Here is a 23,672-nt window from a genome sequence, read left to right as displayed (position 1 = left end):
CTCCTCCGCGCTGTCACTGGCTGCACCTCGGCGGCCGGCACAATAGAGGCTCCGCCCTCCCTCTGCAAGCGCTCGGCTGCGCCCGCGCCCAGCAGCCCGAGCCCGTCCCGTGCGCCCTGAGCCCCAGGCTCCCCGGGCGGCCGCAGGCGCCCCACCACCCGCCAGCCCGACGCGCACCACCACTTCTGCCGGACCCCCTGCTTCCACCAGAGCCTTCTGCGGAGGACAGCGCGCTCGGCGGCCGTGCCACCTCCTCCTTCCGCTGGCCCACAGTCAGGGCTGCTCACGCCGGGAAGGAGATGACCAGGGTCCCCGGGGCGCACCCGCCTGCCTCGCTCGGCCGCGCCCAGCGGGAGACGGCGTTCTGAGCGGCCACCCTCGGGCTCAGGCCGAGACTCCCCCTCGCCTCACTCTTTGCCCGGACGGGACCCTGCCGACCCCTGCCGTTCTCCCAGGGGGCAGAGACCCCTCTTGTCGCGCCCTCATGGCCAGGCTCCTGCTGCTGGTTCTGTGCCTGGCTCTGGGTGTGGCTCCCGGCTGCGTGTCTGGCCTTGACCCCAAAGGGACCAGCGAGACCCCGGGCACGCAGACCGGCGCTCCTACGGACGAGACGCTGCAGAACGAGGCGGACAACCAGGAGAATGTGTTATCTCAGGTAGGCTGAGGTCCCCGCCGCCCGCCGCCCATCCGGGTGGGGGCCAGAGGAGAGGTGGCTTTCGCCGACAGCGCCCGAGGGAAGGGCACTCGCTGGCTTTTCACTTATTGGAGCGTTTTCTTAGGGGAAGGGACATGAACCGTCCTCTCAGGCACCAGGTCTTTCCAGCTGATGGAATCAGGAGAAAGCAGAGACGAAATGGGAAATACTCAAAGAGTTTTGGTTCAGGGCTGTGGAAAGTAGGGCCATCTCTGGTGTGTGTGGCTGTCAGAATGGGACGTTAACGCTGGCAGGATGGGGGGGGGAGGATGGTGCGCCCCATGGGAAGAGGTTCATGGCAGCAGTGAGCCTCCCAGGAGAAGCACGGGGTGAATGTGACGGGACGCCGACCAGAGGGGCTGGGGACAAGACCCCCTGATTGGGGAGGAAGAGTGGACATGTGGGTCCACCAGGTCTGGCTGATGGTCAGCAGGGGGCGAGTGACAGCTGACAGGGACAGCTCTGTAAAGTGTCCCTTTACAAAAGACTTGTTTATCTGACAACCCTCGTGCACCCTATTCCAGTGCTACAGTTAAGGACACGGGATTGGAACAGCTGGCGCTGGGGGTGGGCAGCGCCCGGCTTTCTGACGAGGCTCAGCCCTGACCCCGAGGCCATCAGGGACAGTGTCTAGTGCTCCCCAGAGCCGGCGCGATGCTGTGCGCTGCTGTCCCCATGAGACTGAGGAAGGGGCATGGCTGAGCAAGGTCCCCGCAGTGTCACGCTGCCGGCACCTCTGCCAAGCTGTGGCACAGGGCTCCTTCCGGCTCCACTTGACACTTATCAGCCACCAGTCTCCTCGGCCCCCCCTTCATAACTGTGCCAATACACGCCCTGCACCCCCTGCAACCTCCCACCAGAGCCGTCAGCAAGAGCTTCCCAGAGCCGCACCTCTGAAGGAAGGGCTCCAGCGGGCCTCAGCGCAGGCAGGTGGGATTTGGGGCGAGCCTTGGGGGGCAGACAGCCGTGTCAGTCACCCCAAACCACCACACCTTTGTCCACTGAGCCATTCTGTGTTTGACAACAGCCCTAAAACCACCATTAATGTTAGAAGAAACCCAACTTTTGCCAGAAAAACACAACAAGCCTTCTTTCCCCCCAGACAGCATCCCAGGAACGTTTCCATGGCAACATGCTCAGTACCTGCCTGCCGGGTCAGGACAGGATGGTGGGAGGGAATCGTGTCCGTACTGAGGCTTGGGGTGGGTCAGGGTCTGTCGGACAGGAGGAAGCAGCCAGTGCCCAGGGGTGGCTGCAGGAAGCCTGCCGTCCGTGTTTCCTGCCCGGGGGGCTGGGAGGCAGGGCTCAGGGGGAGATGGTTCACACTGCAGCACGTGTGCCAGGTCGCACTCCTAGCTTGGGCCTGGGGTTCAGGTGCAGAAGCCGCTCGAGGAGCCAAATGAAGCCTTAATCTCAGTGATCCTTCCTGATTTCTGGGCCTGTGTGCGCCCAGCTCCCTTTCCCCGAATCTAACCCATCCTTCGAGGCCCAGATCAAACACCACCTCCTCCGAGAAGTCCGCCTGGTGCCCGGCTGGTGCGCTCTGTCCGTGGCATTGGTCACTGCAGTGGCACCTTTCTCTCCTCCTTTAGTCTACACCTGGGTTCTGGGGTGGGCAGGACCGTTGGAAGGGTGCTGGGGCCCAGAGGAGTACACGGCTTCCTAAGACAAGCGGTGCCTTCAGGAATGTCACGGTCGGCAGGCTGTGCTGTGATGGCCTCTTCAGGCCACTGAGGGCTCCATCCGTGGGTGGAGCGTTTCCCTGGGGCCATGTTCACACGCCCACCATCCTCTCTGTCTGTCCAGTTGCTGGGAGACTATGACAAGGTCAAGGCCGTGTCAGAGGGCTCCGACTGCCAGTGCAAGTGTGTGGTGAGGCCCCTGGGCCGAGACGCCTGCCAGAGGGTCAACGAGGGGGCTGCCAGGAAGGAGGATTTCTACACGGTGGAGACAGTCACGTCCGGGCCGTCCTGCAAATGCGCCTGCATCGCTCCGCCATCTGCCCTCAACCCCTGTGAGGGGGACTTCAGGCTCCAGAAGCTTCGGGAGGCCGACAGCCGGGACCTGAAGGTGGGCCCTGGGCGGGGGGGGAAGGGGCAGCACCATGCGGGAGGGGTGCCCGAGGGACATGGGCTAACAGGGCTGGGGTCGCGGGCCGGGAGCAGGTGGACCTGCTGTGGCCTTTAGAGGAGGTCGGGCCCCGGGCCCCAGGACTGTGTGTGGGTCCCGGCTGATGAGCTGACAAACCGGTCGCTTCAGCTCTGATGTGTGAGGGAGATGCCCAGTGCACCCACCTCTCCTTATGGGCCTGGGGCCACCCTTCTCCAGGAGAACCAGGGCCCCATGTGCACCCAACAAGGCGAGGGCCAGAGCAGGGAGCCCCTCAGCCCGGGAGGTGGGGCCTGGGGTACAGTCATCACGCTGTGACCCTGTGAGCGGGGTGCACAAGTGGGGAGGCCCCGCAGGTGGCCAGGGCCTCATCTGAGCCCTGCTGTCCCCCTTCCCATGCAGCGTGGGGCAGTAGGACCAGCTTGGTCTGAGTCAGACTTGGGTTCTAATCGAGCTCTGCACTGCTTGCCACATGTTGAACTTTCCGGCCTCAGTCCCGTTGGAAGGTGCAGAGTCACATCTACCTGTGCTGCTCCGAGATGCCAGTATGCAGGACCCTCTAGGACAATGGCTGACCCAGGCTCGGGGCTCCATGAGTGACCGTGGAAGGCGCTGCTGTGTGCTGGCGCCTGGCACGCCCTCACCACTGGTGGTCACCGACACCCCTTTCAGCAGACTGGTGTTTAAGTGGACAGTGAGTGTCCCGGGACTCAGCCACCCCCGGAGACGCAGGTCTGCCTGAAACTACTTTCTATCATGGGTCACAGGGTCGGGCCCTTGGGGCTCCTGGAACAGGCAGGCAGAACCATGTCCTAGGAACCGGCATGTCGTCACACTGCATGCTGACCAGACACCCTTCCGTGTCCCCTACCCAGGGTTCAGCTGCCTCCGCCAGCCAGGGAGAGACCTTCCAAACACATGTTTCACAGCTGGACCCTCCACGTGACAGCAAGGCCAGGAGTGGGGGGGGACAGAGAAGGGGAAGTGTGCCCAGCAGACTGTGCTGGGATGGGCCCTCAGCAGGGAGCTCAGTTTCGGCATCTGTCACCTGCCCACAGTGCCTGTACCCGGCCAGCCCCGGATACCCCCACAGCCACCCTCGTCCCAGCGGCTCCGTACTGGCAGGAAGGACGTACTGGGGCAACTGAGCGGTGGGTGCCACCTCAGACATGGTCACTGGTCTCCTTTCCCCGGGGGTCAGTTTAGCTTTCGGCGCTAAGGGGAAACGTGATGTCTCCCAGGCCTCCAGTAGACAATGGAGCTGAGTGTTCAGAAGCATTTCCGCCTGGCGTTGAAGCTCACAAGCCACTTGCTGAGCACGGAGAGACCACGTGCTGTGGGCAGGTGCTACGCTGACAAATGGGGACGAAGTAGGCACTGCTTTCAAGGGACTCACAGTCCAGTGGGGAAGACAGACGTGCATGCAAGGGACAGACTTAATCAGCGGTGTAAACAGCGTCACTTGTTCTCGCAGGTTCTCCCACTTGCTCGGGCCCTGGCTGGTGGCCTCCTGGCGGCCCCGGTCGTCAGCCCTGGACTAACCCTGCCCTTGTCCCGCAGCTCTCCACCGTCATCGACATGCTGGAAGGGGCGCTGTACGGCCTGGACCTCCTGAAGCTGCACTCCGTCACCACCAGGCTGGTGGGGCGGGTGGGACAGCTGGAGGAGGTAAGGGCGGGGCGGGCTTTCCATGTCTTTCTCTTGCTCGAGCCCCAGAGTGCATCGCAATACTTCTTCAGAAAGCACGTATCTTGAGTAGAGGTAACCCATTCTGCTCTTTGGAAAGAAAAAATGTACACGAAACACTCATCCAAAAGCAGGTAAACTGTTGATGACAAAGGGAGTCAGTGAAATGTAAGTGTAAATACCTTCTATTTCCACACAGAACCAACCACACAACAACGCGCTGAGCCCCGTGCCGTGGGCCTTCCTCACCGGAGGTCTGGGGCTAAGTCACCTTGTTGCCCAGGTCTCAGCCAGCACTGATGTGGGCTAGAGCTCAGTGGCTATTTGTGGGAGGGAGCGACTGAACGTGGCAGCTGGCAGCCCCCACACCAGGCCGGCCCGTCTCTGTCAGCTGTGGCCTGTTCTGTCAGCCTGTCCGATCGCCTAAGCACCAGCTGCTTCCGGCTGGAGACAGCTGTCAGCTGTCCCCGGCCACCTGGTCCTTGTGTCCTGGGAGCTTGGAGGAGGGAAGGGTGAGGCGAGCTGCTGGACTCCAGCCATCCCACTGGGTCCAGTGACCCCACACTTGCTTGTGTCACTCTCACAGGAAGTCTGCTCCCTCTGCCCACAGGTCACGTGGGGCCCACGCCTGCCGCATGGCTGGGGCTGTGGTTTGGTCCAGCTACAGCTAGCGTGGTCTCCGCCTGCAGGTGTCTGAGTGTCTCTGAGCAGCACGGCCCCCCACACCCCACCCCTGCTCCAGCTGGACACACAAGACCACTGAGGGTTGCCAAGCTCTGTACCCTGGTCACCTTTCCCAGGCCCCAATGTCTCTGGCTTACTCTCACCCAGGCACACACAGCAGCTGGACGCGGTACAGATGCAGTCAGGACCCAGGGGACAGCTTCACCCACTTGCCCCCACTGGCCCGTTCAAGTTGTGCCCCAACCTCCTAAGCCTGGCTCCCCAGCCAGCGAGCCCTCTGGCGCCTGCGTGTGCCTATGGCCCTGACCCCATCTGGCATCGTGGGCTTGCTCTCAGCAACCCCATGCCCAGCGCAGGCCCCTCCAGCGCGTGACACCTGCTCTGTGAACACCTCTCGGTCCCCTGGCCCAGCCTCCCCCAGGGACTCATGACAGAGTCCCCAGGTCTCCAACCGCCGTGGCTGCCCCATTTCCCTCTCTCCCTCCTCTGTGTGCACTTGCCCTTCCGGCTGTATTGCCACTGCGGCAGCTGTCCCGAGCCGAGCCTGAGGCATGAGGTCACAGGATTTGCCCTTCTGCCCCTGGAGAGTGCCTGGGGGGTGGGGGGGCGGCATCCTCTGTGCCCCTGAGAAGTGCCTGCAAAGGCCCTCGGTGTGAGGGGGGGCCTGCAAGGCCTGCCCCCAGGGTGCGGGTGAGTGGGGCCCAAGGACGGGAGCACATGGCGGCCGGTGGGTGATGCCCCGCCAGCCTGGTGTTTACTCAGGGCTCTCGCCGGGCCTGCCTCCTGCCCTCCTCTGTGCAAACCCAAAACACTGGCTCCTCGGAGACCCCAAAAAGGTCTCAGATTACGTGAGCTGCCCGCACCAGGGGCCTCGCAGCCAGTGCCAACTCCTTCAAGCCACTCAGGAACTGGGTGGGCCTTGTTTGGGTAATAAGGCTACTTAGGCCAGGCCACTGGGTCACCCAGAGTGCAGGCCTGGGTCTGCTGGGCAGCGGAAGTGGACACACCCCAGGCCCCCGAGCTACGTCACGCACCGTGCTGAGGGCAGCCCCTGCACCTGTCACGCAGCCTGACTCACCTCCTCCACAGCACTTGTCACTGGCAGATGCTGTCTCATTCCTCGTTTCTCGCTGACGTCTCCTCATGGAGGCTGGTCATCACCACAGAAGGGTCCTTGTCGGCCTGGCTTCCAACTGGCCCCTGAACTGAATGCATTAGTAGCGAAGGAACACTTCGAACCAGGGGGACGCTGGGCCGCGGTTCTCAGCAGCTGCTCAGGGACCCACAGAAGCGCTGGGTCCCGCCAGGGCCCCCGAAAGCCCCGGCGCCTGTAAAGCAGCCTCTCACTCCCATGGCCTCTCCTGAAGCCACTCCCACTTCCTGCGCATCAGACGCTCCGCCCCACACACGCAGATCACCTGGGGCTCACCTGGGTCTTGTTAAAGGCAGCTCACCCACAGGTCCGGGTGGGGCCTGAGCTCCTGCATGTCTCACCAGCTCCTGCTGGCCTCAGCCCACACTGAGCGGCCGGCAGGTTTTGCAGGGCTCTGACGTCTCCATGCCTTCCTATGTGCATGCCCTGTCCCCTCTGACGTCCTGGCTGCAGCTGGAGAGCCATGGCTAGTGCACTCAGGAAGCACAGGCCGGGTTCAGCCCTGCCAGTTGATCTAAATGACCGTGAGCCAGTCACAGCCTTGCCCTGGGCCTCAGTTCCCTCATCTGTGAAGTGAAAGGCGAGACGCGAGTTCCGGGCCCATTCCAGCTGTCTCCTGTGAAAACTCCCAGCCACTTAGCCTGTGCCCTGCACGTCCTCTCACATGAACCCCTTTACTCCCCATAACGACCCACAGGGAGGGTGCTGGTATTGTCCCCATTTCACACGTGGGCACACTGAGGCACAGGGACTTAGTGACTTGCCCAAGGTCACAGATCTTGCAAGAGCAGCACTGGGATATGAAACAAACCATCCCCAGAATCCCTGCTCCTAACGCTGGCACTTGGCTGCTCCCGAGAACCGTCAGGAGTGACCGCTCGTCTGGGCCGTCCTGAGATGTCTCTGGCATGGGCTTCAGTTCTCACAGTTAACTCTGCGATCTGGACAGGCTGGCACGGCCTGAGGCCACGGGACACGCCCAGCCTGCCCAGTGCGATGAAGGGGCACAGCCAGCGGTTCTGGAGCCTGGAACCAGTGCTCTAACAAGACCGAGGGGGCTCTGTGGGCACCAGAGCCGCAGCGTCCGGTGTCACCGCCAGCCTGGACATATGCATACCCCCAGCTCTGAGTCATCGGGGCTCCCGTCTAGGACGCAGGACGTAGCAGCATCTTGCCAGGCTGTGGGCTATGCCTGGCAGCCTCCGAGCGGCTCCACTTCCTGTCTGTCCATTAAAGATGGAAAGCAGAGGCACCTGGCCCTGACCCCCCTGCTGCCCACCACCCTCCTAAACAGGACCCAGAGGGAGCATGGCATGTAAAGTCAGAAACCCTGGGACGGAGCCAACGCCGGACGATGTTAGATCTCAGAATAGCAAACATCTCAAAAATTACTTGAGGAGAAAGGGCTCCACTGAGCTGGCCGACAGACCCCACACGGCGTTCCCCTTCTGCAGGACGCCACCTCTGTGCCCAAGTCCATGCCCTCACTCTGAGCTCAGGAAGCCTCATAGGTGCCACTCACAGAACCTGGCGTGGCCAGTCACCTTTGTCCTGCAGTGCGGGCCCTCCCCCGACAGCTGTCATCTCCCCGCCCCAGGACCAGAAGCCCAGGCATATTTAGGGCCTTCATTTCGGCCACGTTCAACCTTAGACACACAGGTTATCGGGAAAACTGGGTGGTGGTGGGCAGTGCTTCCAGCAGGGGGACACGCTGGAGCCACGCTGCCCAGAGGACCTGGGACCCGGGACCCGTCCTCAGCACAGGGCCAGACACACCCCAGTCGCTTCGTGGCCGGAGTCTCGGCCTGTCCGGCGGGGCTGCCATCTGCTTCTCTTCAGAGCCCCTTACTGGGTCCTCTTCTTAATTTTTTTTCTCTTCTCAGGAAGTTTCTAAAAACCTCACCAAGGAAAACGAGCGAATCAAAGAGGACATGGAGGAAATTCGAACTGAGATGAGCAAGCGAGGCAGAGAGAACTGCTCCCGCAGCGCGGACGGCGCCCCGGACATGCGCGCGGCCCTGCAGAGGGACGCGGCGGCCGCTTACGCGCACCGACAGGTACCGCCCGGCCCCGCACCGCACCGCGCTCGCCCCCAGCCCCGGCTCCGAGCCCCTCCCTGGCCTGGCCCCACCTCATGCGTGGGACACCTGCGCGGGTCACCTGGGGTTTCATGGGGTGAGGCTGACCCCTTGACCCAACACTGAGGTCAGGGAGCAGGTGTGACGCCGGCACTGCACTCCGGCCCGGTGTTTCCGTTCCTCTCGTCCCGCCTCAGTGAGCACCCCAGGCGCTTGGAAGGAGGACACGTGGTCACCTGTAAGGGACCGTCCTGCTCACTCCCACTGTCCGGGCATAATTATTCACAGCCCGTCCGCCCTCAAAAGTGCCCCAGTCTGGAAACGGTGGGTGAGCCACGTGGCCTATTTACAGGGAGTTTAGAGCGCACTGCGCTGTGGTCACTACCCACGCGGACGGCGCCAGGGTGCGGGCAGAGGCCGGTACCTCCCTTCGCAGATGAGCAGACAGACGCAGGCACGCTCGCGGTCGCCCTTGCTCGGCCGCCGGGACGTGGTGGCAGGGACTCTCCAACCCCGCTGCGTCCCGAGCACGACGTCACCGTGCGTGAACCGGCCAGTGTCTAATGGGGCTGGAGCGAGGCCAAAACACCTACGTGCTTCAAAGTACCTCCCCATTTGGCGCCCGTTTCCTTTGGCTCCAGTTACTAAGTTGCGTTTATGCGCCGATAGTTCAGTGTGTTACGATTCTACCTGTTGGATTATCCCCTAAGTCGATGTCCAAGAAACTAGCGTTAATTTGGGAGCTAGCCCAGGAGTGGGGGAAACGGTACTTTTGGTGGCAGGACTTGCAAGAACGCGGACACACCAGCGAGCAGGTGTGCAGGTGGTGGTGACGGCGCCTGGCCACCAGGGGGCAGCAGTGAGGAGGCCCCACGGGGGGTGGTGGGCAGAGTCCAGGTGGGCCCCAGGGTTCCCCTGCCCTGGAGCAGTGCGCAGGGATTCGTGGGGCAGGGCCTAGGACAGGGACAGCCAGGGCCCTGCAACTGTTGTGCGGCAGCTGTGGAAAGGGGTGATGGCATTGCCCCATGGGAGTCTGGCCTCCGTCACTGAGACCTGGGGTCAGTGAAGAAGCACGTGGCCTGGTTCTGGGCAGACATGCTCCGCAGGTGATGGCGCTGCAGTCTGGGGGCCGCTGGGACCCGGAGGCAGGACAGCAAGCCGGTCTGCTGAAGACAGTGTGATGCTAGCACCTGCCCAGCAAACCGGTCCACAACCAGAAACCCCACACAAGGATGGCCAGTCATTGTCTGGCCTTCCCCGTGATGGCTACTTTTATGCTTTGGGAAACACATTCCTTCAAAGAGTGTGTGTTCCCATTTTGAGTGTCCTCATGTGCCAGCTACTGGGCATGTGTTTAGTCTCCTTGGTGGGCCACCCCTGAGCAGGGCGGATACACCAAAGAGCCACAGTCACTCGGGCTGCAGGGGACCTGGAAGCCCCACGCATCCCACAGGGGCCGAACGGCCCCGTCGCAGCCCATCCAGTGGCACCCGTGCTCCCTGCCCTCTGGCTTGAGCGCCACCCTCGTCTCAATGACACATTATGTGGTGTGTTCAGCTCAAACTTCCCAGCTCAGATTTCCGAGGGCTAACAGCAAACCAAACCAATCTTGTTCTCCTTGCTCAGCAAAGCCCTTTCCCTCTGAGGTCCCCAGTTGTCACACTGCTGACATTAGCAGAATCTCCCAGCCCAGGGTGGGGGGCAGAGCCAGGCCCAGAAGGGGCCCAAGGCTGGGCTCTTCCCCTCCCTGTTGTCCCTCTGTCCCTGGAGGGAACCCCACGATGACAGGGGGCAAAGGGGGCATCTGGGTTTGGTTGTTTTCAGGGTTCTTGTAGGTGGTACCAAGGTTTCTCAGAATGGTGGGTGGCAGTTGCTAGAGGCCTCTCCCCCAGAAGGTCCTTGCCTGGAGGGTTGGCAAGGGGCTCTGGGGGCAGGCTGGGAGTGGGGACAGTGGGAGCCAGGAGTGGACGTCAAACAACAGACCCTAGGCCTAACAGAGGATCAAAGCTTGTGGGGCCACTGCCGCCCACACAGCTGTCCCTGGTGAGGTGAGTTCTCGGGCACGGGCTGAGTGCTGTCCTCCCCCACCCCCTTGGCTGAGGAAGAGCTGAGCCCCGCCCATCCCTGAGAGCCTGGGATTAAAGACAGTTCCTGGGGTTTGCCATGAAGAAATGACAAGCTGCTGTGGCAAAACAGAGGAACACCAGCGTCCAGCAGTTAGATGGCGTCTGAGTCGAGGGCGGGGCATCTTGTCAGCCTCCCAGGCAGCTCTTTCCAGCGGGAAATGAGGGGTCCCCAGGCCTGCTGGGCAGCAGCCAGACCACGGCCCTGCAGACCAGGGCATGTCGACGAGGTTTTGGATGGGGCACGAGCCAGTCCCGTGGTCACAGCTGTGGGCTCCACGGCTGACCGTCAGGAAGAGCACAGCCTCCGAAGGCGGGCAGCCCTGGGCCTACGTAATGGCCCTGCGACTTCCTAAGTGCCCGTCCAGCCACTTAAATCAACTGCCCTTCAACCAAATTGCTCCATGACTCTGAGCCTCTCTCCTCATCTAGGAAATGTGGATAGTGTCGACCTTGCCCGGTGTTGCAGGGGTTGAAACAGTATAAAGGGACATGTCTGACTTTAATGGGTGCTTGCCGCAGCATCACCACCACCAGCCGAAGGTCACCTCACCAGCTAGAAACGGGAAGGGCGGCAGGAGTGGGGACGGGTGCCCAGGGCACGTCTACTGGGTTCTTCTGGGCGGCTCACAGGCCCCAGCCAGGGGACGCTGGCAGAAAGGTGTCCCCTGCCTTCCAGGTCTCAGTCTCCATTGTGAGCTGGGTGCCAGGAACGCATGTCTGTTGTGCCATCTGGATAAAGTCTCTCGTCACGGGAAAACCAGAGCAGACTCGGGGGTGTGGCTGGTTGGGAACGAGGGCTCCGTGTTTCCTCCAGGCCAGACTTTAAAGGTCACCCCTGGAGCCTGACGTGCTTCTTCCTGTGCAAAGCTGGCCACGGTGGCTGGGTCCCTGCCAGCGAGCATTTAGTGACCGCAGAGGTCTTGCTGTGCCCCTCAGGGCACCAGGCATCTGGGGACAGAGGCTTTCTTTCCAAGGGGCATCGTTTGATCTGACAGGATGTCGGAGCCAGTCACAGATGCAGACAGCTCCTGGAGAATTGTTATGATTCAAAACTTAACAGATACGAGGAACATCCACCCAGGGGATCAGAGATCAACGAAGGGGGTCTCTGCCGCCCTAGGGGGTCACAGTCCAGACAACATCCTTACATGATGCCCGTGGGAGGCAGGCGGGGGAGGGGCTGTGATGCGTGCAGACCTGTATCCATCAGGCGTGTTCGGCAGTGAGTGGGGTCCAGTGTGCACAAGCGGGGCGGCTGTTCCTTCTCCCGGAGCTCTGGTGGATTGGTCCAGGGTGGGTGTCGTTAGCGGCAAGAACTCCCTAGTGAGCTCCACCCTGAGTGCCCTCAGGTCACATGGTGGCTGCTCAGCTCCAGCCCTCTTGTCCACATCTCAGGCCAGAGAAATGAGAAAGAGAGCAAGACGCCTTCCACTGAGTCAGCCCCCCTGTAAGGACCTTGTCCAAAAGCTGTCCCCACCGCTGGCCAGAACTCGGTGCCCCGAGCACTGCCACAAACCACTTTCCCACCAGTGAGGAGACGGAGATGGGACTTGGGTGGCCCGTGAGCAGTGCCACACAGCACAGCGTGAGGGGGGCAGGAGTGCAGTTCTGAGCGAGACGGTGGGGAGCGTGTCCTCGGCCTGGATAAGCGGGGAGATTTCAACAGCAGTCGCCTGGGGAGACAGAGTGGCCTTCCAGACAGAGAGGTCGGAGCCTGGCCCAGAGTTCAAGACGGCAAGAGGCAGGAGACCCGTGACGAGATGGGGGACTGGGCAGGCAGGACAGGGTGGAAGGTGCCAGCCGGGCCCACAGCGCCAGGCCAAGGACGTGGGGCTTACTTCTGGATGCAGGGGCGGGTTGGGACAGTCCCTTCTGATGGCGGAAGTGCTTCTTTCAGGCTATGTGTCTTGGTCCCCAGGTTTCGTGTCCCAGCCTGACCACGCTGGCGACCACCAGACCTGTCACCCAGCATCACTAGGCCAGGGCTGAGAGGGGACCTGCAGATTCTGGCCCGACTGACGGGGTTCAAACCCTGTGTCTACCACTGACCCGCTGTGGGGCCTCAGGCAATTTGTACGCCCTCTGTGGCTTGGTCTCCTCCCCCGTGGCCGGGACGAGGTTAAATCAGTGAGCACATGTAAGGCCACAGAAGCTGCCTGGCCCCGAGGAGGTGCCCTGGGATGGCCTGTCCCTGTGTGGCCTGCCTGGCCTCTCGGAGGGTGACCTGCCTCCGCCTCTGTCCCCTCTGAGCAGTATGAGGAGCGACTTCTACAGGAGGAGACCGAGTCCCAGGGCGTCCGCTCCCTTGGGCCCCTGGCGCCGCCCGCCGTGCTGAAACCGCTGCGGCCGCTGCACAGACAGGTCCACCTGAGGGGCCGGCCAGCCTCCCAACCCACCGTCATTCGGGGTGTCACCTACTACAAAGCCAAGGATCCTGAGGAGGACGACACGGAAGAGCAGCGTGAGTGGGGTCTCGGTGCCTCCCAGGGGCGGGTGGGGGCAGCCACTGCTGAGCGGTGACCACAGGCCCCCTGCAGTGTGCTCACTGCTGTGACGCCCACCGCTGTCACCTGAGACTTCCCTGAGACGCCATCACCAGGTTTTGCTGCATTTCCTCCCCACTTGCTGAGTGGCCTGGGCCAGGTCCCTGGCCTCTCTGGGCTTGCAGAAGGCCACCCGACAGAGCTGGGGGACCCGAGGGCTCTCCGGGCAGACGAAGAAACTGAGGCTTGGGTGGGGGCAGCTCACGGGTGCCTCCAGCTGTCCCTTCACTCCTGGGCCTCTTGACCGAGACTCACCACCCCTCCCCATTTTCGTGACTTGGCAGAGATGCCCCCACCGCTGCTTCATCTCTCCCTCCACACCCCTGCCAGCACCCCAGAAAGCCGGCTCCCCTCCCCGGCCCTCCCCCTCGGCCTCCTAAGTCAGGCCCACCCCGTCGCTGCCAGAATCCCTCTGCCCATCCGTAACCCAACCATGTCCATTGTCTTTTCTCGCCTTTGGTTTGTGGGAGGCTTCCTGCACGTTCTAGGGCCATTCATTGCGTGCCTGTCAGTCACGCGTGTGGCCGACACTTTCTCCCGGCCTGTGGTCTGCGTTTTCAGTTCCTTTGAGGTGTCTTTGCCGAGCAGATGGAATTTACCAATTTCCCTATTAGTTCTTCTGTGGCTGGACCTCTGTGTCTGCTCTAGGAAATCACTGCTTCCTCATTTTCCTTCTCTGACCCCCAACTTCACCCCCTTTCACGCAGAATAAAAAGGGAAGCCCACGCTCAGCGCCACGCCCCCCACGACCAGCTCCCATGCTCCCTCTGCCCTCACCTGTCACTCTCCCCTCGCACCCTGCGCTCCGTCCACACCGGCCTCGCTGCCCTCAGCCCGACGGGCACGTTCCCACCTCAGGGCCTCTGCACGGCTGCTGTCTGTCTCCCCGACACCCTTCCATAGCCGCTTGGCCAAGTCCCTCAGCGCCTTCAGCCTTTGCATGTCTGCACCACCACCCCCCAGTCCGCCCTGACCACGGCGTCCGTCACCCCCGTCTGTGCTGTCAGTGTCTCCACCTCTTGACAGACGTGCCGTGAGGCCATCTTTGCTTTGCTCACACTGAGCCTGCTCCCTAATTTCTGCTCAGTGATGGGTGGACGGTGACTGACCTCTTCCCAGGCTCCCAAGCCTAGGGCCGCAGACCCCAGTGGCCCGAGTCCCCAGTGGGGCGAAGCAGTGGCTCCTGGGAGCTTTCCTCCCTCCGTGCCCCTCCACCCTGGTCTAACCCGAGCCGGGCTCCATGTCTGAGTCAGGCATCCCACAGGGGAACGAGCCCGCAATGAATCGCCTGCTCTGGGTCATCTAAAGGCTGTTGTCCCCGAGCCACACACGGCCCTGTGCTTGTTCCCCAGAAGACGAGTTTTTCAGCGGCGACAGCGGAGTGGATTTGTTGATTGAAGATCAGCTCCTGAGACACAACGACCTGCTGACCAGTGCCACCCGCCATGGCGCTGCTGTGACCACAGACGTGGGCACCGAGGCCACAGCCCTGCCCTCAGCACAGCCGGAGGCCTCTCCCTCGGCCCCCCGTACCCCCACCCCGACTGTCTCCACCTCAGTTGAACAATCGCCAACACCACTGCCAACCCTGATTCCAGAGCCCCTGGGGGAGGCAGACCTTACAGCTGCCCCTCAGGCACCAGCCACCACTGTGGCCACCAGGGCGGCCCAGCCACCTCCCACCCCAGCTTCTCTGCCAGTGGCTCCTGAGGACACATTTCTGGAGAGCGCACACTTGGCCCCAGTGCCCCCCACCACAGTCAGCACAGACGCCACTGCCAGGCGGGGCACAGCCCCCACCAGCCCCACCCTGAGCCCCGAGGAGGAAGATGGCATCCGGAACGTCATAGGTGAGTGCACTGTACCTGGCCTGGCCTCCGGTCTGCGCAGGTAAAGGGCTGAGAATGGAAACACTGAGGGAGACGGAGGGGCTTGGGCAGACGTCTTCACAGGCAAGTGGAGTTCCGCCTTTGACCAGTGGTCAGTTTTAACGTCCAGGGTTTCTGTTTTCAAAATGTGCCAGTGACAAGAGTGGGAAGCACCTTCTAAAATGTTATGAATCCACAGAGCTGAGACCTCCTCTTCGCTCGTCAGTGTCACGGGCATTTGACTGACGGCGCCCGGCTTCTCCATGGGGGTGGGTACACGGTGCTGACCGAGTTACGTCCTCTGCAGCAAGTTTGCCAGGTCACAAAATCAAAGGAGCTCCTCTTGGGGGAAACCCCAGGACAGAAGAGGGGAGCAGGGGAGTGGCCAGGTCACCGTCGTCAGGTCAGTAACGGTCGTTTGGCTGAAATGGACACGGCCCTGGTGCACTGCCCGTAAGCTCGCTTGCTGCTTAATGAATCTGGCAGTTTGACTGTGGCAATTGAGACATGGTTTTAAGGGGGCTCCTTTTAGAAGGAACAGCCTACCCCACGGTTCTAAACGTCTCCCCAGGTGTGCACCATTATCCTCAGAAAGAGTCCAGAAAAAGGTCAATCAGAAGTACCTTTTGGTTGTTTGAACAGTGCTTGGCTGAAGCCTAGCTCTGGGCCAGGGGTGAGGGTAGATGCCGGCAGTGATGGCAGCCAGCTCCCCACAACACGCTCCTGAGACCAGCAGCTGTGCCACACATCCGAGGAGTCCCAGATGTGCAAGGTGGCAGTTCCTGCTGTGGTTTAGAAGGGCTGGTGGGGTCGGGCGGGGGTGGGGAGGCGCAGGCAGGGGACAGTCAGCATGGCAACAGCAGGGAGAGCCCCTGTCACAGCTGAAGCCAGGAGATACCGCCACCTGGGAAGAATGTCTCTCCACAAAGCACCCGGCGGGGCAGGGCTATGGGCCTGGGGTGGCCTGCCGGCTGTGTGGCGTGTCAGGGCTGCTGTCACGGGCAGTGCTGGCCAGAGTCTCCACAGCGCCCAGACTCAGGACCAGGAACTGTCCCCGTCACACCCTGAGTCACTCGACAGGCAGCCTCCCCGCCCCAGTGCTCCCAAACCTCTGGGGCCTTCAGTAATGCAAGATGAGGGGGTCAGGGGGTGCTGAGGTGGCCGAGCACAGGCCAAGGGTGGCGGATGTGTGAGGTCACCAGCTCCCGGGGCAGCGAGGACGCCCCAGGCAGGGCCGACAGCAGGAGTCGGGGTGGCCGGGGGGACACACACTGGGACACGTGGTGGGGGGTACGGAGCCAGGCGCCTGGTGGAGGGGATGACTGTCGGGACTGAATTCTGAAAGGCGCAAGAGTGTCCCAAGAAGGAACAACATTCGGGTGTCAGGTGAAGGACAGGACTGAGCGCAAGCTCCTATGTGACATGTGAGCGTCACTTCAGCTCGGGGTCAGACAGACTCCCCTCTGGAAAGACACTGACCTCGCTGTCTCGAAGGGGGAAGAACAATTAGTTGGGGCCAAGAAAGGAGGTGTCCTTGCATGAGAAGGACCAGAGCCCACAAGACACCAGGAGTATAGCGCACAGCTGGGGGTGCCTCTGTGCCAGGTGAAGGGGCACATTAGAAACGTCCCTTGCTGGGGATGGCACGCAGGGCTCGCCTCAGCTCCAGGAATGACAGGTTTTCCTGCAGAGCGCAGGCGGGGGAGGGGGCTTTGACTGGCAGCTTCTGTTGTATCTTACAGTCCCAATCCCTCCCCACTACAGACCAGGACCTAGTCAACTCCACAGAGCTACCAGGACCCTGCCAACTGCACCTGACGGGGGCCTGCCAGCGAAACCATGTCCATCCCTCTGCCAGCTTGGGCTCCTTCCTACACCACTGATGGGTGGGGGAGAGAACAGATGCCAACAGATGAAAACAATCTGGAAATGGGGTGGCCTGGAATTTAGAGAACCCCAAATCTGGGCTGAAGGCCCCCGTTCCTCAGTGGTGGGTGAATGTCAGGGACCAATCATTTTGCTCACTCTCGCCCGTCTGTGCCCCAGGCTTGGTGGCAGGTGGGGGGCATTGCGCTGGTGCCAGTCACCAGGAGGGGCGTTGGAGCTGTAAGAGCTGGATTCCACTGCCCCCTCCATTCGCTTCTCCCCTCCTCCAAAACCCACTAATGCAAGACAGGAAGGGCACGTGCCCTGAGGTCACGCGTGGTTTCAATGTCATTCAGGGCCCTGTGCAATGAAAACTTTGCATATAAGCATTGCAGGCTTTCGACCTGGCCTAGAGCCCAACCTGCTGGCAGCAGGTCTCGCCAAGAGCACGCAGGACACTGCTGAGTTCGGTGCCACTAAGGCAGACTTGACCTTAGAAGGAGGTGCCCACAGCCAGAGCAAGCTCCCTGCTCCTCCAGTTCCCCAGACGGGGCCCTGACATCCTGCTGACAGCAGTCATGGGGACACAGCCTTGAAGACAGCTCTCTAGGACCTGGCAGCTGGCCTCGGGGGCATGAATACTCACTGCTCAGTCAGGGCTGGTCTCCGTGAGTGGCGTGGGCCCCAGACAGCCTGGACCAAGCCCCTCGGGGCCCCTCAGGAGCTGGTGGAGCTCCAAGTTCCTGGTCACACCTGCAGCGTCCTCACCTCTGGTCATACCCAGTTTCAGAAGTTCTGCTTGTGCCTCGGTGTGGGGGCTGGCAATGCGGAGATGGAAGAGGAAGTGTCCTGTAAGAAAGTGCATTCATAGCGGGAGCATTCACGGTGGGAGCTGGATGTGATGTCAGAAAAGGAATCGGAGCTGTGATCCGTGGGGACAGGTCAGTAGGGTTGGGAAGTCAGAGGCAGGAGGAGCAAAGCATGGTGGTGACGGTGGCTCAGGACGGCGTCAGGATGGAGCCGAGTGTAGGATGGATGAGAGGCAGCACCAATGCTGAGACATGTCTGGGCTCAGGTTTCACGGGGCTGTTGGACCTGCCCAGGAGTTCAGTCTCCAGGTGGGGGAGCCAGCAGAGACCTGGGGGTACTTCTTCCATCATCCCAACCTCTCCACCCCCCTTTCCCTCAGGAAGATGCAAAGACACCCTCTCCACCATCACCGGGCCCACCACCCAGAACACCTACGGGCGGAACGAAGGCGCCTGGATGAAGGACGCCCTGGCCAAGGACGAACGGATCTATGTCACCAATTATTACTATGGCAACACCCTGGTGGAGTTCCGGAACCTGGAGAACTTCAAACAGGGTGCGTGTGTGGGTCCCCGGGGCCGTCCGTCCTTCCCTCCCCACTGTCCTCTGCCCTAGTCACGGCCAGGTCTCTGGGTGGTGACAGGACGTTCCCTGGAGCAGGACACCCACCGTCCACACCCCCTCACATGGTCTGCTCTCCCATCTCTGAGCTCTGCCCCGCTTCCCAGCCCGGGGACGTGCGATGGCCTGGAGTTGGACCCGAGACTGTAGGGAACCGGTCCCTTTCCCGTGGTCCTGACGGCTCACGTGGGGTAGCCCCTGTGTCCTTGGGGCAGCTCCGTGGGGCGAGTGGGAGGGGTTATTTCTATGTGACAGGCGAGGATGCTGGGTGCAGAAAGTGGGGGAGCCCGGAGGCAGACGCGGGCTGCGGACGGCGGGCCTGAGCACCGGGGCTGCCCCTTGTCACCCCGCAGGCCGGTGGAGCAACTCCTACAAGCTGCCCTACAGCTGGGTGGGCACGGGCCACGTGGTGCACGGCGGCGCCTTCTACTACAACCGCGCCTTCACCCGCGACATCATCAAGTACGACCTGCGCCAGCGCTACGTGGCCGCCTGGGCCACGCTGCACGACGCGGCCTACGAGGAGGCCGCGCCCTGGAGCTGGCAGGGCCGCTCGGACGTGGACTTCGCCGTGGACGAGAACGGCCTGTGGCTCATCTACGCGGCCCTGGACGACGCGGGCTTCAGCCAGGAGGTCATGGTGCTGAGCAAGCTCAACGCCGCCGACCTGAGCACGCGCAAGGAGACCACGTGGCGCACGGGGCTGCGGCGGCGCCTGTACGGCAACGGCTTCGTCATCTGCGGCGTCCTGTACGCGGTGGACAGCCGCAGCCAGCGCAACGCCAGCATCGCCTACGCCTTCGACACGCACACGCACACGCAGATCGTGCCGCGCCTGCTGTTCGAGAGCGAGTACGCCTACACCACGCAGGTGGACTACAACCCCAGGGACCGGCTGCTGTACGCCTGGGACAACGGCCACCAGGTCACCTACCACGTCATCTTCGCCTACTGACGCCGGCGCGCGCGGACGTGCGAGGGGCCCGGCACCGCGTGTGCGTGCGTGTGCGTGCGTGTGCGTGTGCGGATGGGTGCGTGCTGTCCAGAAAATCTATATTATTTTGTATAATGTAAAAGGACAACTGGGTCTATTTTTTTTATGTGGGTTGTAGATCAACCCGTACGTGTATGTGCTGGTTCATCCTCCACGGTCTGTCTTTTTGTGCAAATGAACTTGTCCTCTTGACCAGTGACCACCTTCCCCCCAGCCTGGTGCCCTCGGCCCCCGGGTCTGCGCGCAGCAAAGGTTTCCACCCGGCAGAGGCACAGGGAGCAGGGCTGAAGGAGGCAAGAAGGAAAGCTAAGGGGCAGGGAAAAATGATGTGCTGGAGAAGTTTTAAAAACCCAGAAAAATGCTTTTTTAATAAAGAAGAAATTTAAAATCACCCACATGCTTTTTTGCGTGGCGCTGATCTGGCCAGAGCTGGACCCCGGCCAGGAATGGGCGTGGTCTGTGCTGCACAGAACCGTGTGGCCCTGACCTCTGCCCAAAGGGCTCCCGTCCCTCCTGGGGGTTGGGGGCTGGGGGAGGCCTTCTTGTGTGTGTGGGGGGCTGAGCCTGAACTGCTCACTGACTTGGCAGCCCTGGTCTCTTCACTCCTCTCCCGCTGTCACACCAGCCTCCCTGCCGCTTGGCTTTTCTCTGGTCATTTTACCCAAGATGTGGGAGGCTCCTTCAAGCTGCCTGGCACTCAGCACTGCTGACACGCAAAGCTGAGTGATGTGACCTAGTCCCCGCCCCTCCTGACGCTTGCCACCAACCTAGCGATCCATCAGCCTCTGTCCCCACGATCCTCTCCTCCCCTGGACATTCACGCAGCCAGGCTGGCCTTCCACTTCCCCTCCAGGAAGGGCCGGTCCTGGACAGGCCGGGGAGACCACAGCCCCTCCCGAGCATGGCCCAGCCCCGTCCTCCACACCACACCAGACGGGGGACACAAAATGACTCCTGTGGGCAGCCACACTGTCCTCCTGCCCCCACCCATGTAGGGAGCAGCCGCTGCCTGGCGTGCCCCCCACACCCCTCACTAATGGATCTAAAGTAGGACTCCGTCTTCCCGAGTTCAGTTTCCACATGCTTTGTGTGACCCATCACGTCTCTCACACTAGCTGCTGGAGAGCCCACGGCTAAACCGAGTCTCACGCATGGGAGGCACGCAGGGTTGTCGCACTCCACGCTGCCTGCCTCTCCTGGTTCCAGTTTGCATTTCTGATGTTCCTTTTCTTTCTCTCTGATTTACATCCTGGTGTGTGCCATCCTTGTTTTTCTGTTTCCTTTCCTGGAACAAGGCAGACCATAGACAAGCAGATCGTCTGGGACTGTTTGGGAACGTGCTGTGGTGTGAAGCGAGGCCCATCTGCCCCGTGCGTTTCCGCCTGGAAGGGCTGCCACGCTGTGGTGTCCACACCAGGCACAGTGTCCCGGGACTTCCCGGCTTCTAAAGCTTTCCCAGTTGGTAGGTGTGAATTTTCCTGCACAGCACGCCTGGGTTCAGGGGGTGCCATCTGACCTGTGGTAACACAGAGTTGGGGGGGGCGGGCAAAGGGGAGAGACCGCGAGTGCAAGAGGGAGGGAGGGAGCACAAAGGGAAGCTGGCCGGCAGCCTGGGGCAGGGCCCTGGTCCCCGGTTATTTTCCATGTGACCTCAGCTGAGCTCGCAGGAGATGCTGGCTAGCGTGCCCGGGGCAGGGGGGTGGGGGTGTCAGAGTGCAGCCCACAGCGGCTATGCCAGGAAGGGGCCGGACACTCTGGTGAACTTCCCGGAGCCGCACAGCAGCTTGGGGTTTGGAGAGAGAGGGACGGGAGGTGTGCCTGCTGCCCTCGGAAGAACCCAACTCCACCCTGCTGCTCGGCCAGCCCGGAGGCCCAGAGGTGGGGGCTGTGCTCAGGACCCGCGGGCATGGAGATCAGTGGCCCACTGAGGCTCCGCAGATGGAAGACCGTTGTGAGGACTCCTGCAGATACCCAACGAGGTGTCACCATCTCAGTGACCGGGAGGACACGCAGGAACGGTCAACCCTCCCTGTCCCTCAGAGACCTGTCATTCTGCTTCTGTCACTCGTCTTGCTCATGGCCCAGCATGGCGGCCTCGACTGTACAAAGCGCCCCTATGTGCTCTCTGAGCTCGAGTACCCACAGCTGGCTGCCCCGTGGCTCCTTGTCCAGACTCCATGACTGGCCAGCTCATGTGTCCGCTAGACATGTGGATGGACTGCGTCCAGCCCACCATGGCCGGGAGGAGCTGGCCCCATAGGAGGGCACAGTGAGGTAACTCCACTGGAGGGTGTCGACACTGGCTTGCTCCCCGTCAAAGGGCCATGGGGACCGCTTCGACCTTCGTGGGACAGAGGGGCTCTGTCAGGGGTGCTGGTTAGGAACTCCTGTGCTCAGGGCCACGGGCCTCAGGCTGCTGAGGACCTGGAGATGTCCTGGGTGCCTGTGATGGCGCCTGCGTCCCCACCAAGGGAACTCCTCAGAGCATGACTCTCCTGAGACAGAGGCATCCACATTCAAGAAACCACTTGGGATCGTTTGAAACCGATCTCAGCACCAAAGTGGTGCTTTGAGATACAGAAAGTCACCTGCCAGCCAGAGCCTTGCCTCCCTGGGCAGCACGGCCTCCAACAGGCCAGGCCCACTGGCCACGTGCACATTCCTCCACTGGAGTGTCCAGACGGGTATCCCCAAGCCACTCCCTGCCTGACTGAATTCTCCCTTCCCTAAGGCCGTACCCTTAGCCCACCTCCTGCAGGAAGGCTTCCTGGCTTGCCTGGGTAGCACCCCCTCTCCTCCTGTTTGAGCATACGCCAACCTGGGCACCCCGAATTGCTGTGCCGCCCATTTTCTTCCCCAGCGCAGCCATGGTTGGGGGACATCTGATTCCCTCCCTATCAGAGCTCAGCCAGGGCCCAGCTCAGAGAAGGCGGACTGATGTGCTGGCCTTTGGGCTGCCACCAGAGCTCAGGCCTGGTCACACAGAGGCTGACGACCCTCCCCTTCCAGCCCCCTGCCTATGATCTCACAATGGCACTACCCTCTCTGTGTATGTCACAGGGACACCCTTGGGGTGTGGCACTCCTGCAGGGCAGACTGTCCTACCCCTGAGCCAGTGGCCCAGGCTTACCTCTGAGGCAGCCAGTCTACGTTTTGTTCCTTGGTGAGGCCAGGCGTGGGCAGGACAGGCAGAGGCCGAGCACAGGGGAGGCCTGCCCTGGGCTGCGCTCCTGTGGGGACCACTGGCCGGACACTCCAGTGCTCTGGGCAGCCCGGCTGTAGGGCTCAGAGCACCACAGCGGGGGACCTGAGGGAGGTGTTGGGCAGGGGCTGACGGCTGGGTGGTTGGGGGAGAGCTGGCTGGCACATGGCATTCAGCGTCTCGAAGCACTTGGGGTGACATTTGTCACCAAGAGCCCCGTGGTTCCCAGGGCGTGAACACCTTGAGCCCCTCGGGAAAGCAGCTCCGATGATCCCAGGGTGGGGACTTCATGCTCCAAGCCCACAGCGTCCTGTGCCACCTCCCTGGTGAAGACGGGACCGCCTGCTGGCCTGACAGGACGAGCCGAGCCTCCAGGGCACGCCGAGTGACGAGGCTGGGCCACTGTGGCAATGGCTCATCCTGAGCATGTGGGCTGTGGTCACAACCAGTCAGGAGGGGCTCCTGACGCCACACCAAGTAGATGGACAATCTGTCCCCCAGGAATGAGGGCCCAGGCAGCGTTTCTCGGTTTGGCCTGTGACTTAGTATCTGGCTGCTGTCCCTGGGGCAGGCCGACAGGGCACAGCTAGGACCCAGGGCTGGGGCTCGGCTGAGTTCGGAGGCCACACTCAGGACTCAGCCCAAAGGGGAGGCTCAGGCAAGGCCAGGAGCCCCAGGGGGAAGGAAAGGGCACCCTGCCCAGTGTGTCTCGTCCCTGCCCCAGGGACAGCTGTGAGCTGTCCACTCAGCCTCCCCAGGGAACTCGCCACCTGGCGGGCGCCCCGCGGGCTGGGTGGGGCGGGTCCCCTTTCCCTCCGGCTTGGCTTCTTCCGCTGCCTGCTTCTGAGCACACAGCATGCTCTCGCACCCCATCGTCTGCCAACTCAAGCCCTCTCCTCCCCGGCATGTCTTCCCTGGTCTCCAGAAGCCTGGAGCCTGATCTCCGCCTGACCTCCCGCCCCAGCTCCCATTTCACAGAAAGTTCCATTGTCTCGGCCACGGTCCTTTGCACACGTTTCCCGGTGCTAACCCTGCGAGGAACGTCTGACGTCATCTGCAGCAGCGAGTCCAGCCTCCGCCCAACCCCCACGAGGCTCCACTTCACCAGCTCCTTGCTAAGTCCTGCCTCTGAGGATTCAGACACTTCTCTCATCCCCAGAACGCTGCCCCGCCCTCCACCTCCAGGACTGTGCTGCTCCCTAAACAGCAGAACGTGACCTCGGGCTGGGCCTCCAAGG

The 23,672-nt window shown here is 62.0% G+C and overlaps 1 protein-coding gene across 3 annotated transcripts; it reads left to right on the top strand.

Moving 5' to 3' along the window:
- Window positions 1-12: 12 nt before the first annotated feature.
- OLFML2B (olfactomedin like 2B) lies at window positions 13-19,623 on the top strand. 3 transcript variants are annotated; one of them, XM_088801530.1, is made up of 9 exons: window positions 13-655; window positions 2,501-2,764; window positions 4,364-4,471; window positions 8,210-8,383; window positions 12,784-12,991; window positions 14,426-14,923; window positions 17,997-18,173; window positions 18,592-19,163; window positions 19,351-19,623. In XM_088801530.1, exons 1-9 carry the CDS (start codon window positions 485-487, stop codon window positions 19,408-19,410), a joined length of 2,232 nt encoding a protein of 743 aa, XP_088657656.1. In that variant the 5' UTR covers window positions 13-484; the 3' UTR covers window positions 19,411-19,623. The 3 variants fall into 3 exon arrangements, with proteins under 3 accessions (XP_088657656.1, XP_019568550.3, XP_019568548.3); XM_019712991.3 differs by having other exon boundaries at window positions 14,429-14,923; window positions 18,592-19,623; XM_019712989.3 differs by having other exon boundaries at window positions 16-655; window positions 18,592-19,623.
- The last annotated feature ends 4,049 nt before the right edge of the window (window positions 19,624-23,672 follow it).

Source organism: Rhinolophus sinicus, chromosome 11 (genome assembly GCF_057876585.1).
Source record: "Rhinolophus sinicus isolate RSI-liver-muscle chromosome 11, RSI-T2T, whole genome shotgun sequence".
Classification (NCBI taxonomy): domain Eukaryota; kingdom Metazoa; phylum Chordata; class Mammalia; order Chiroptera; family Rhinolophidae; genus Rhinolophus; species Rhinolophus sinicus.
This window is presented reverse-complemented; position numbering and strand designations above follow the sequence as displayed.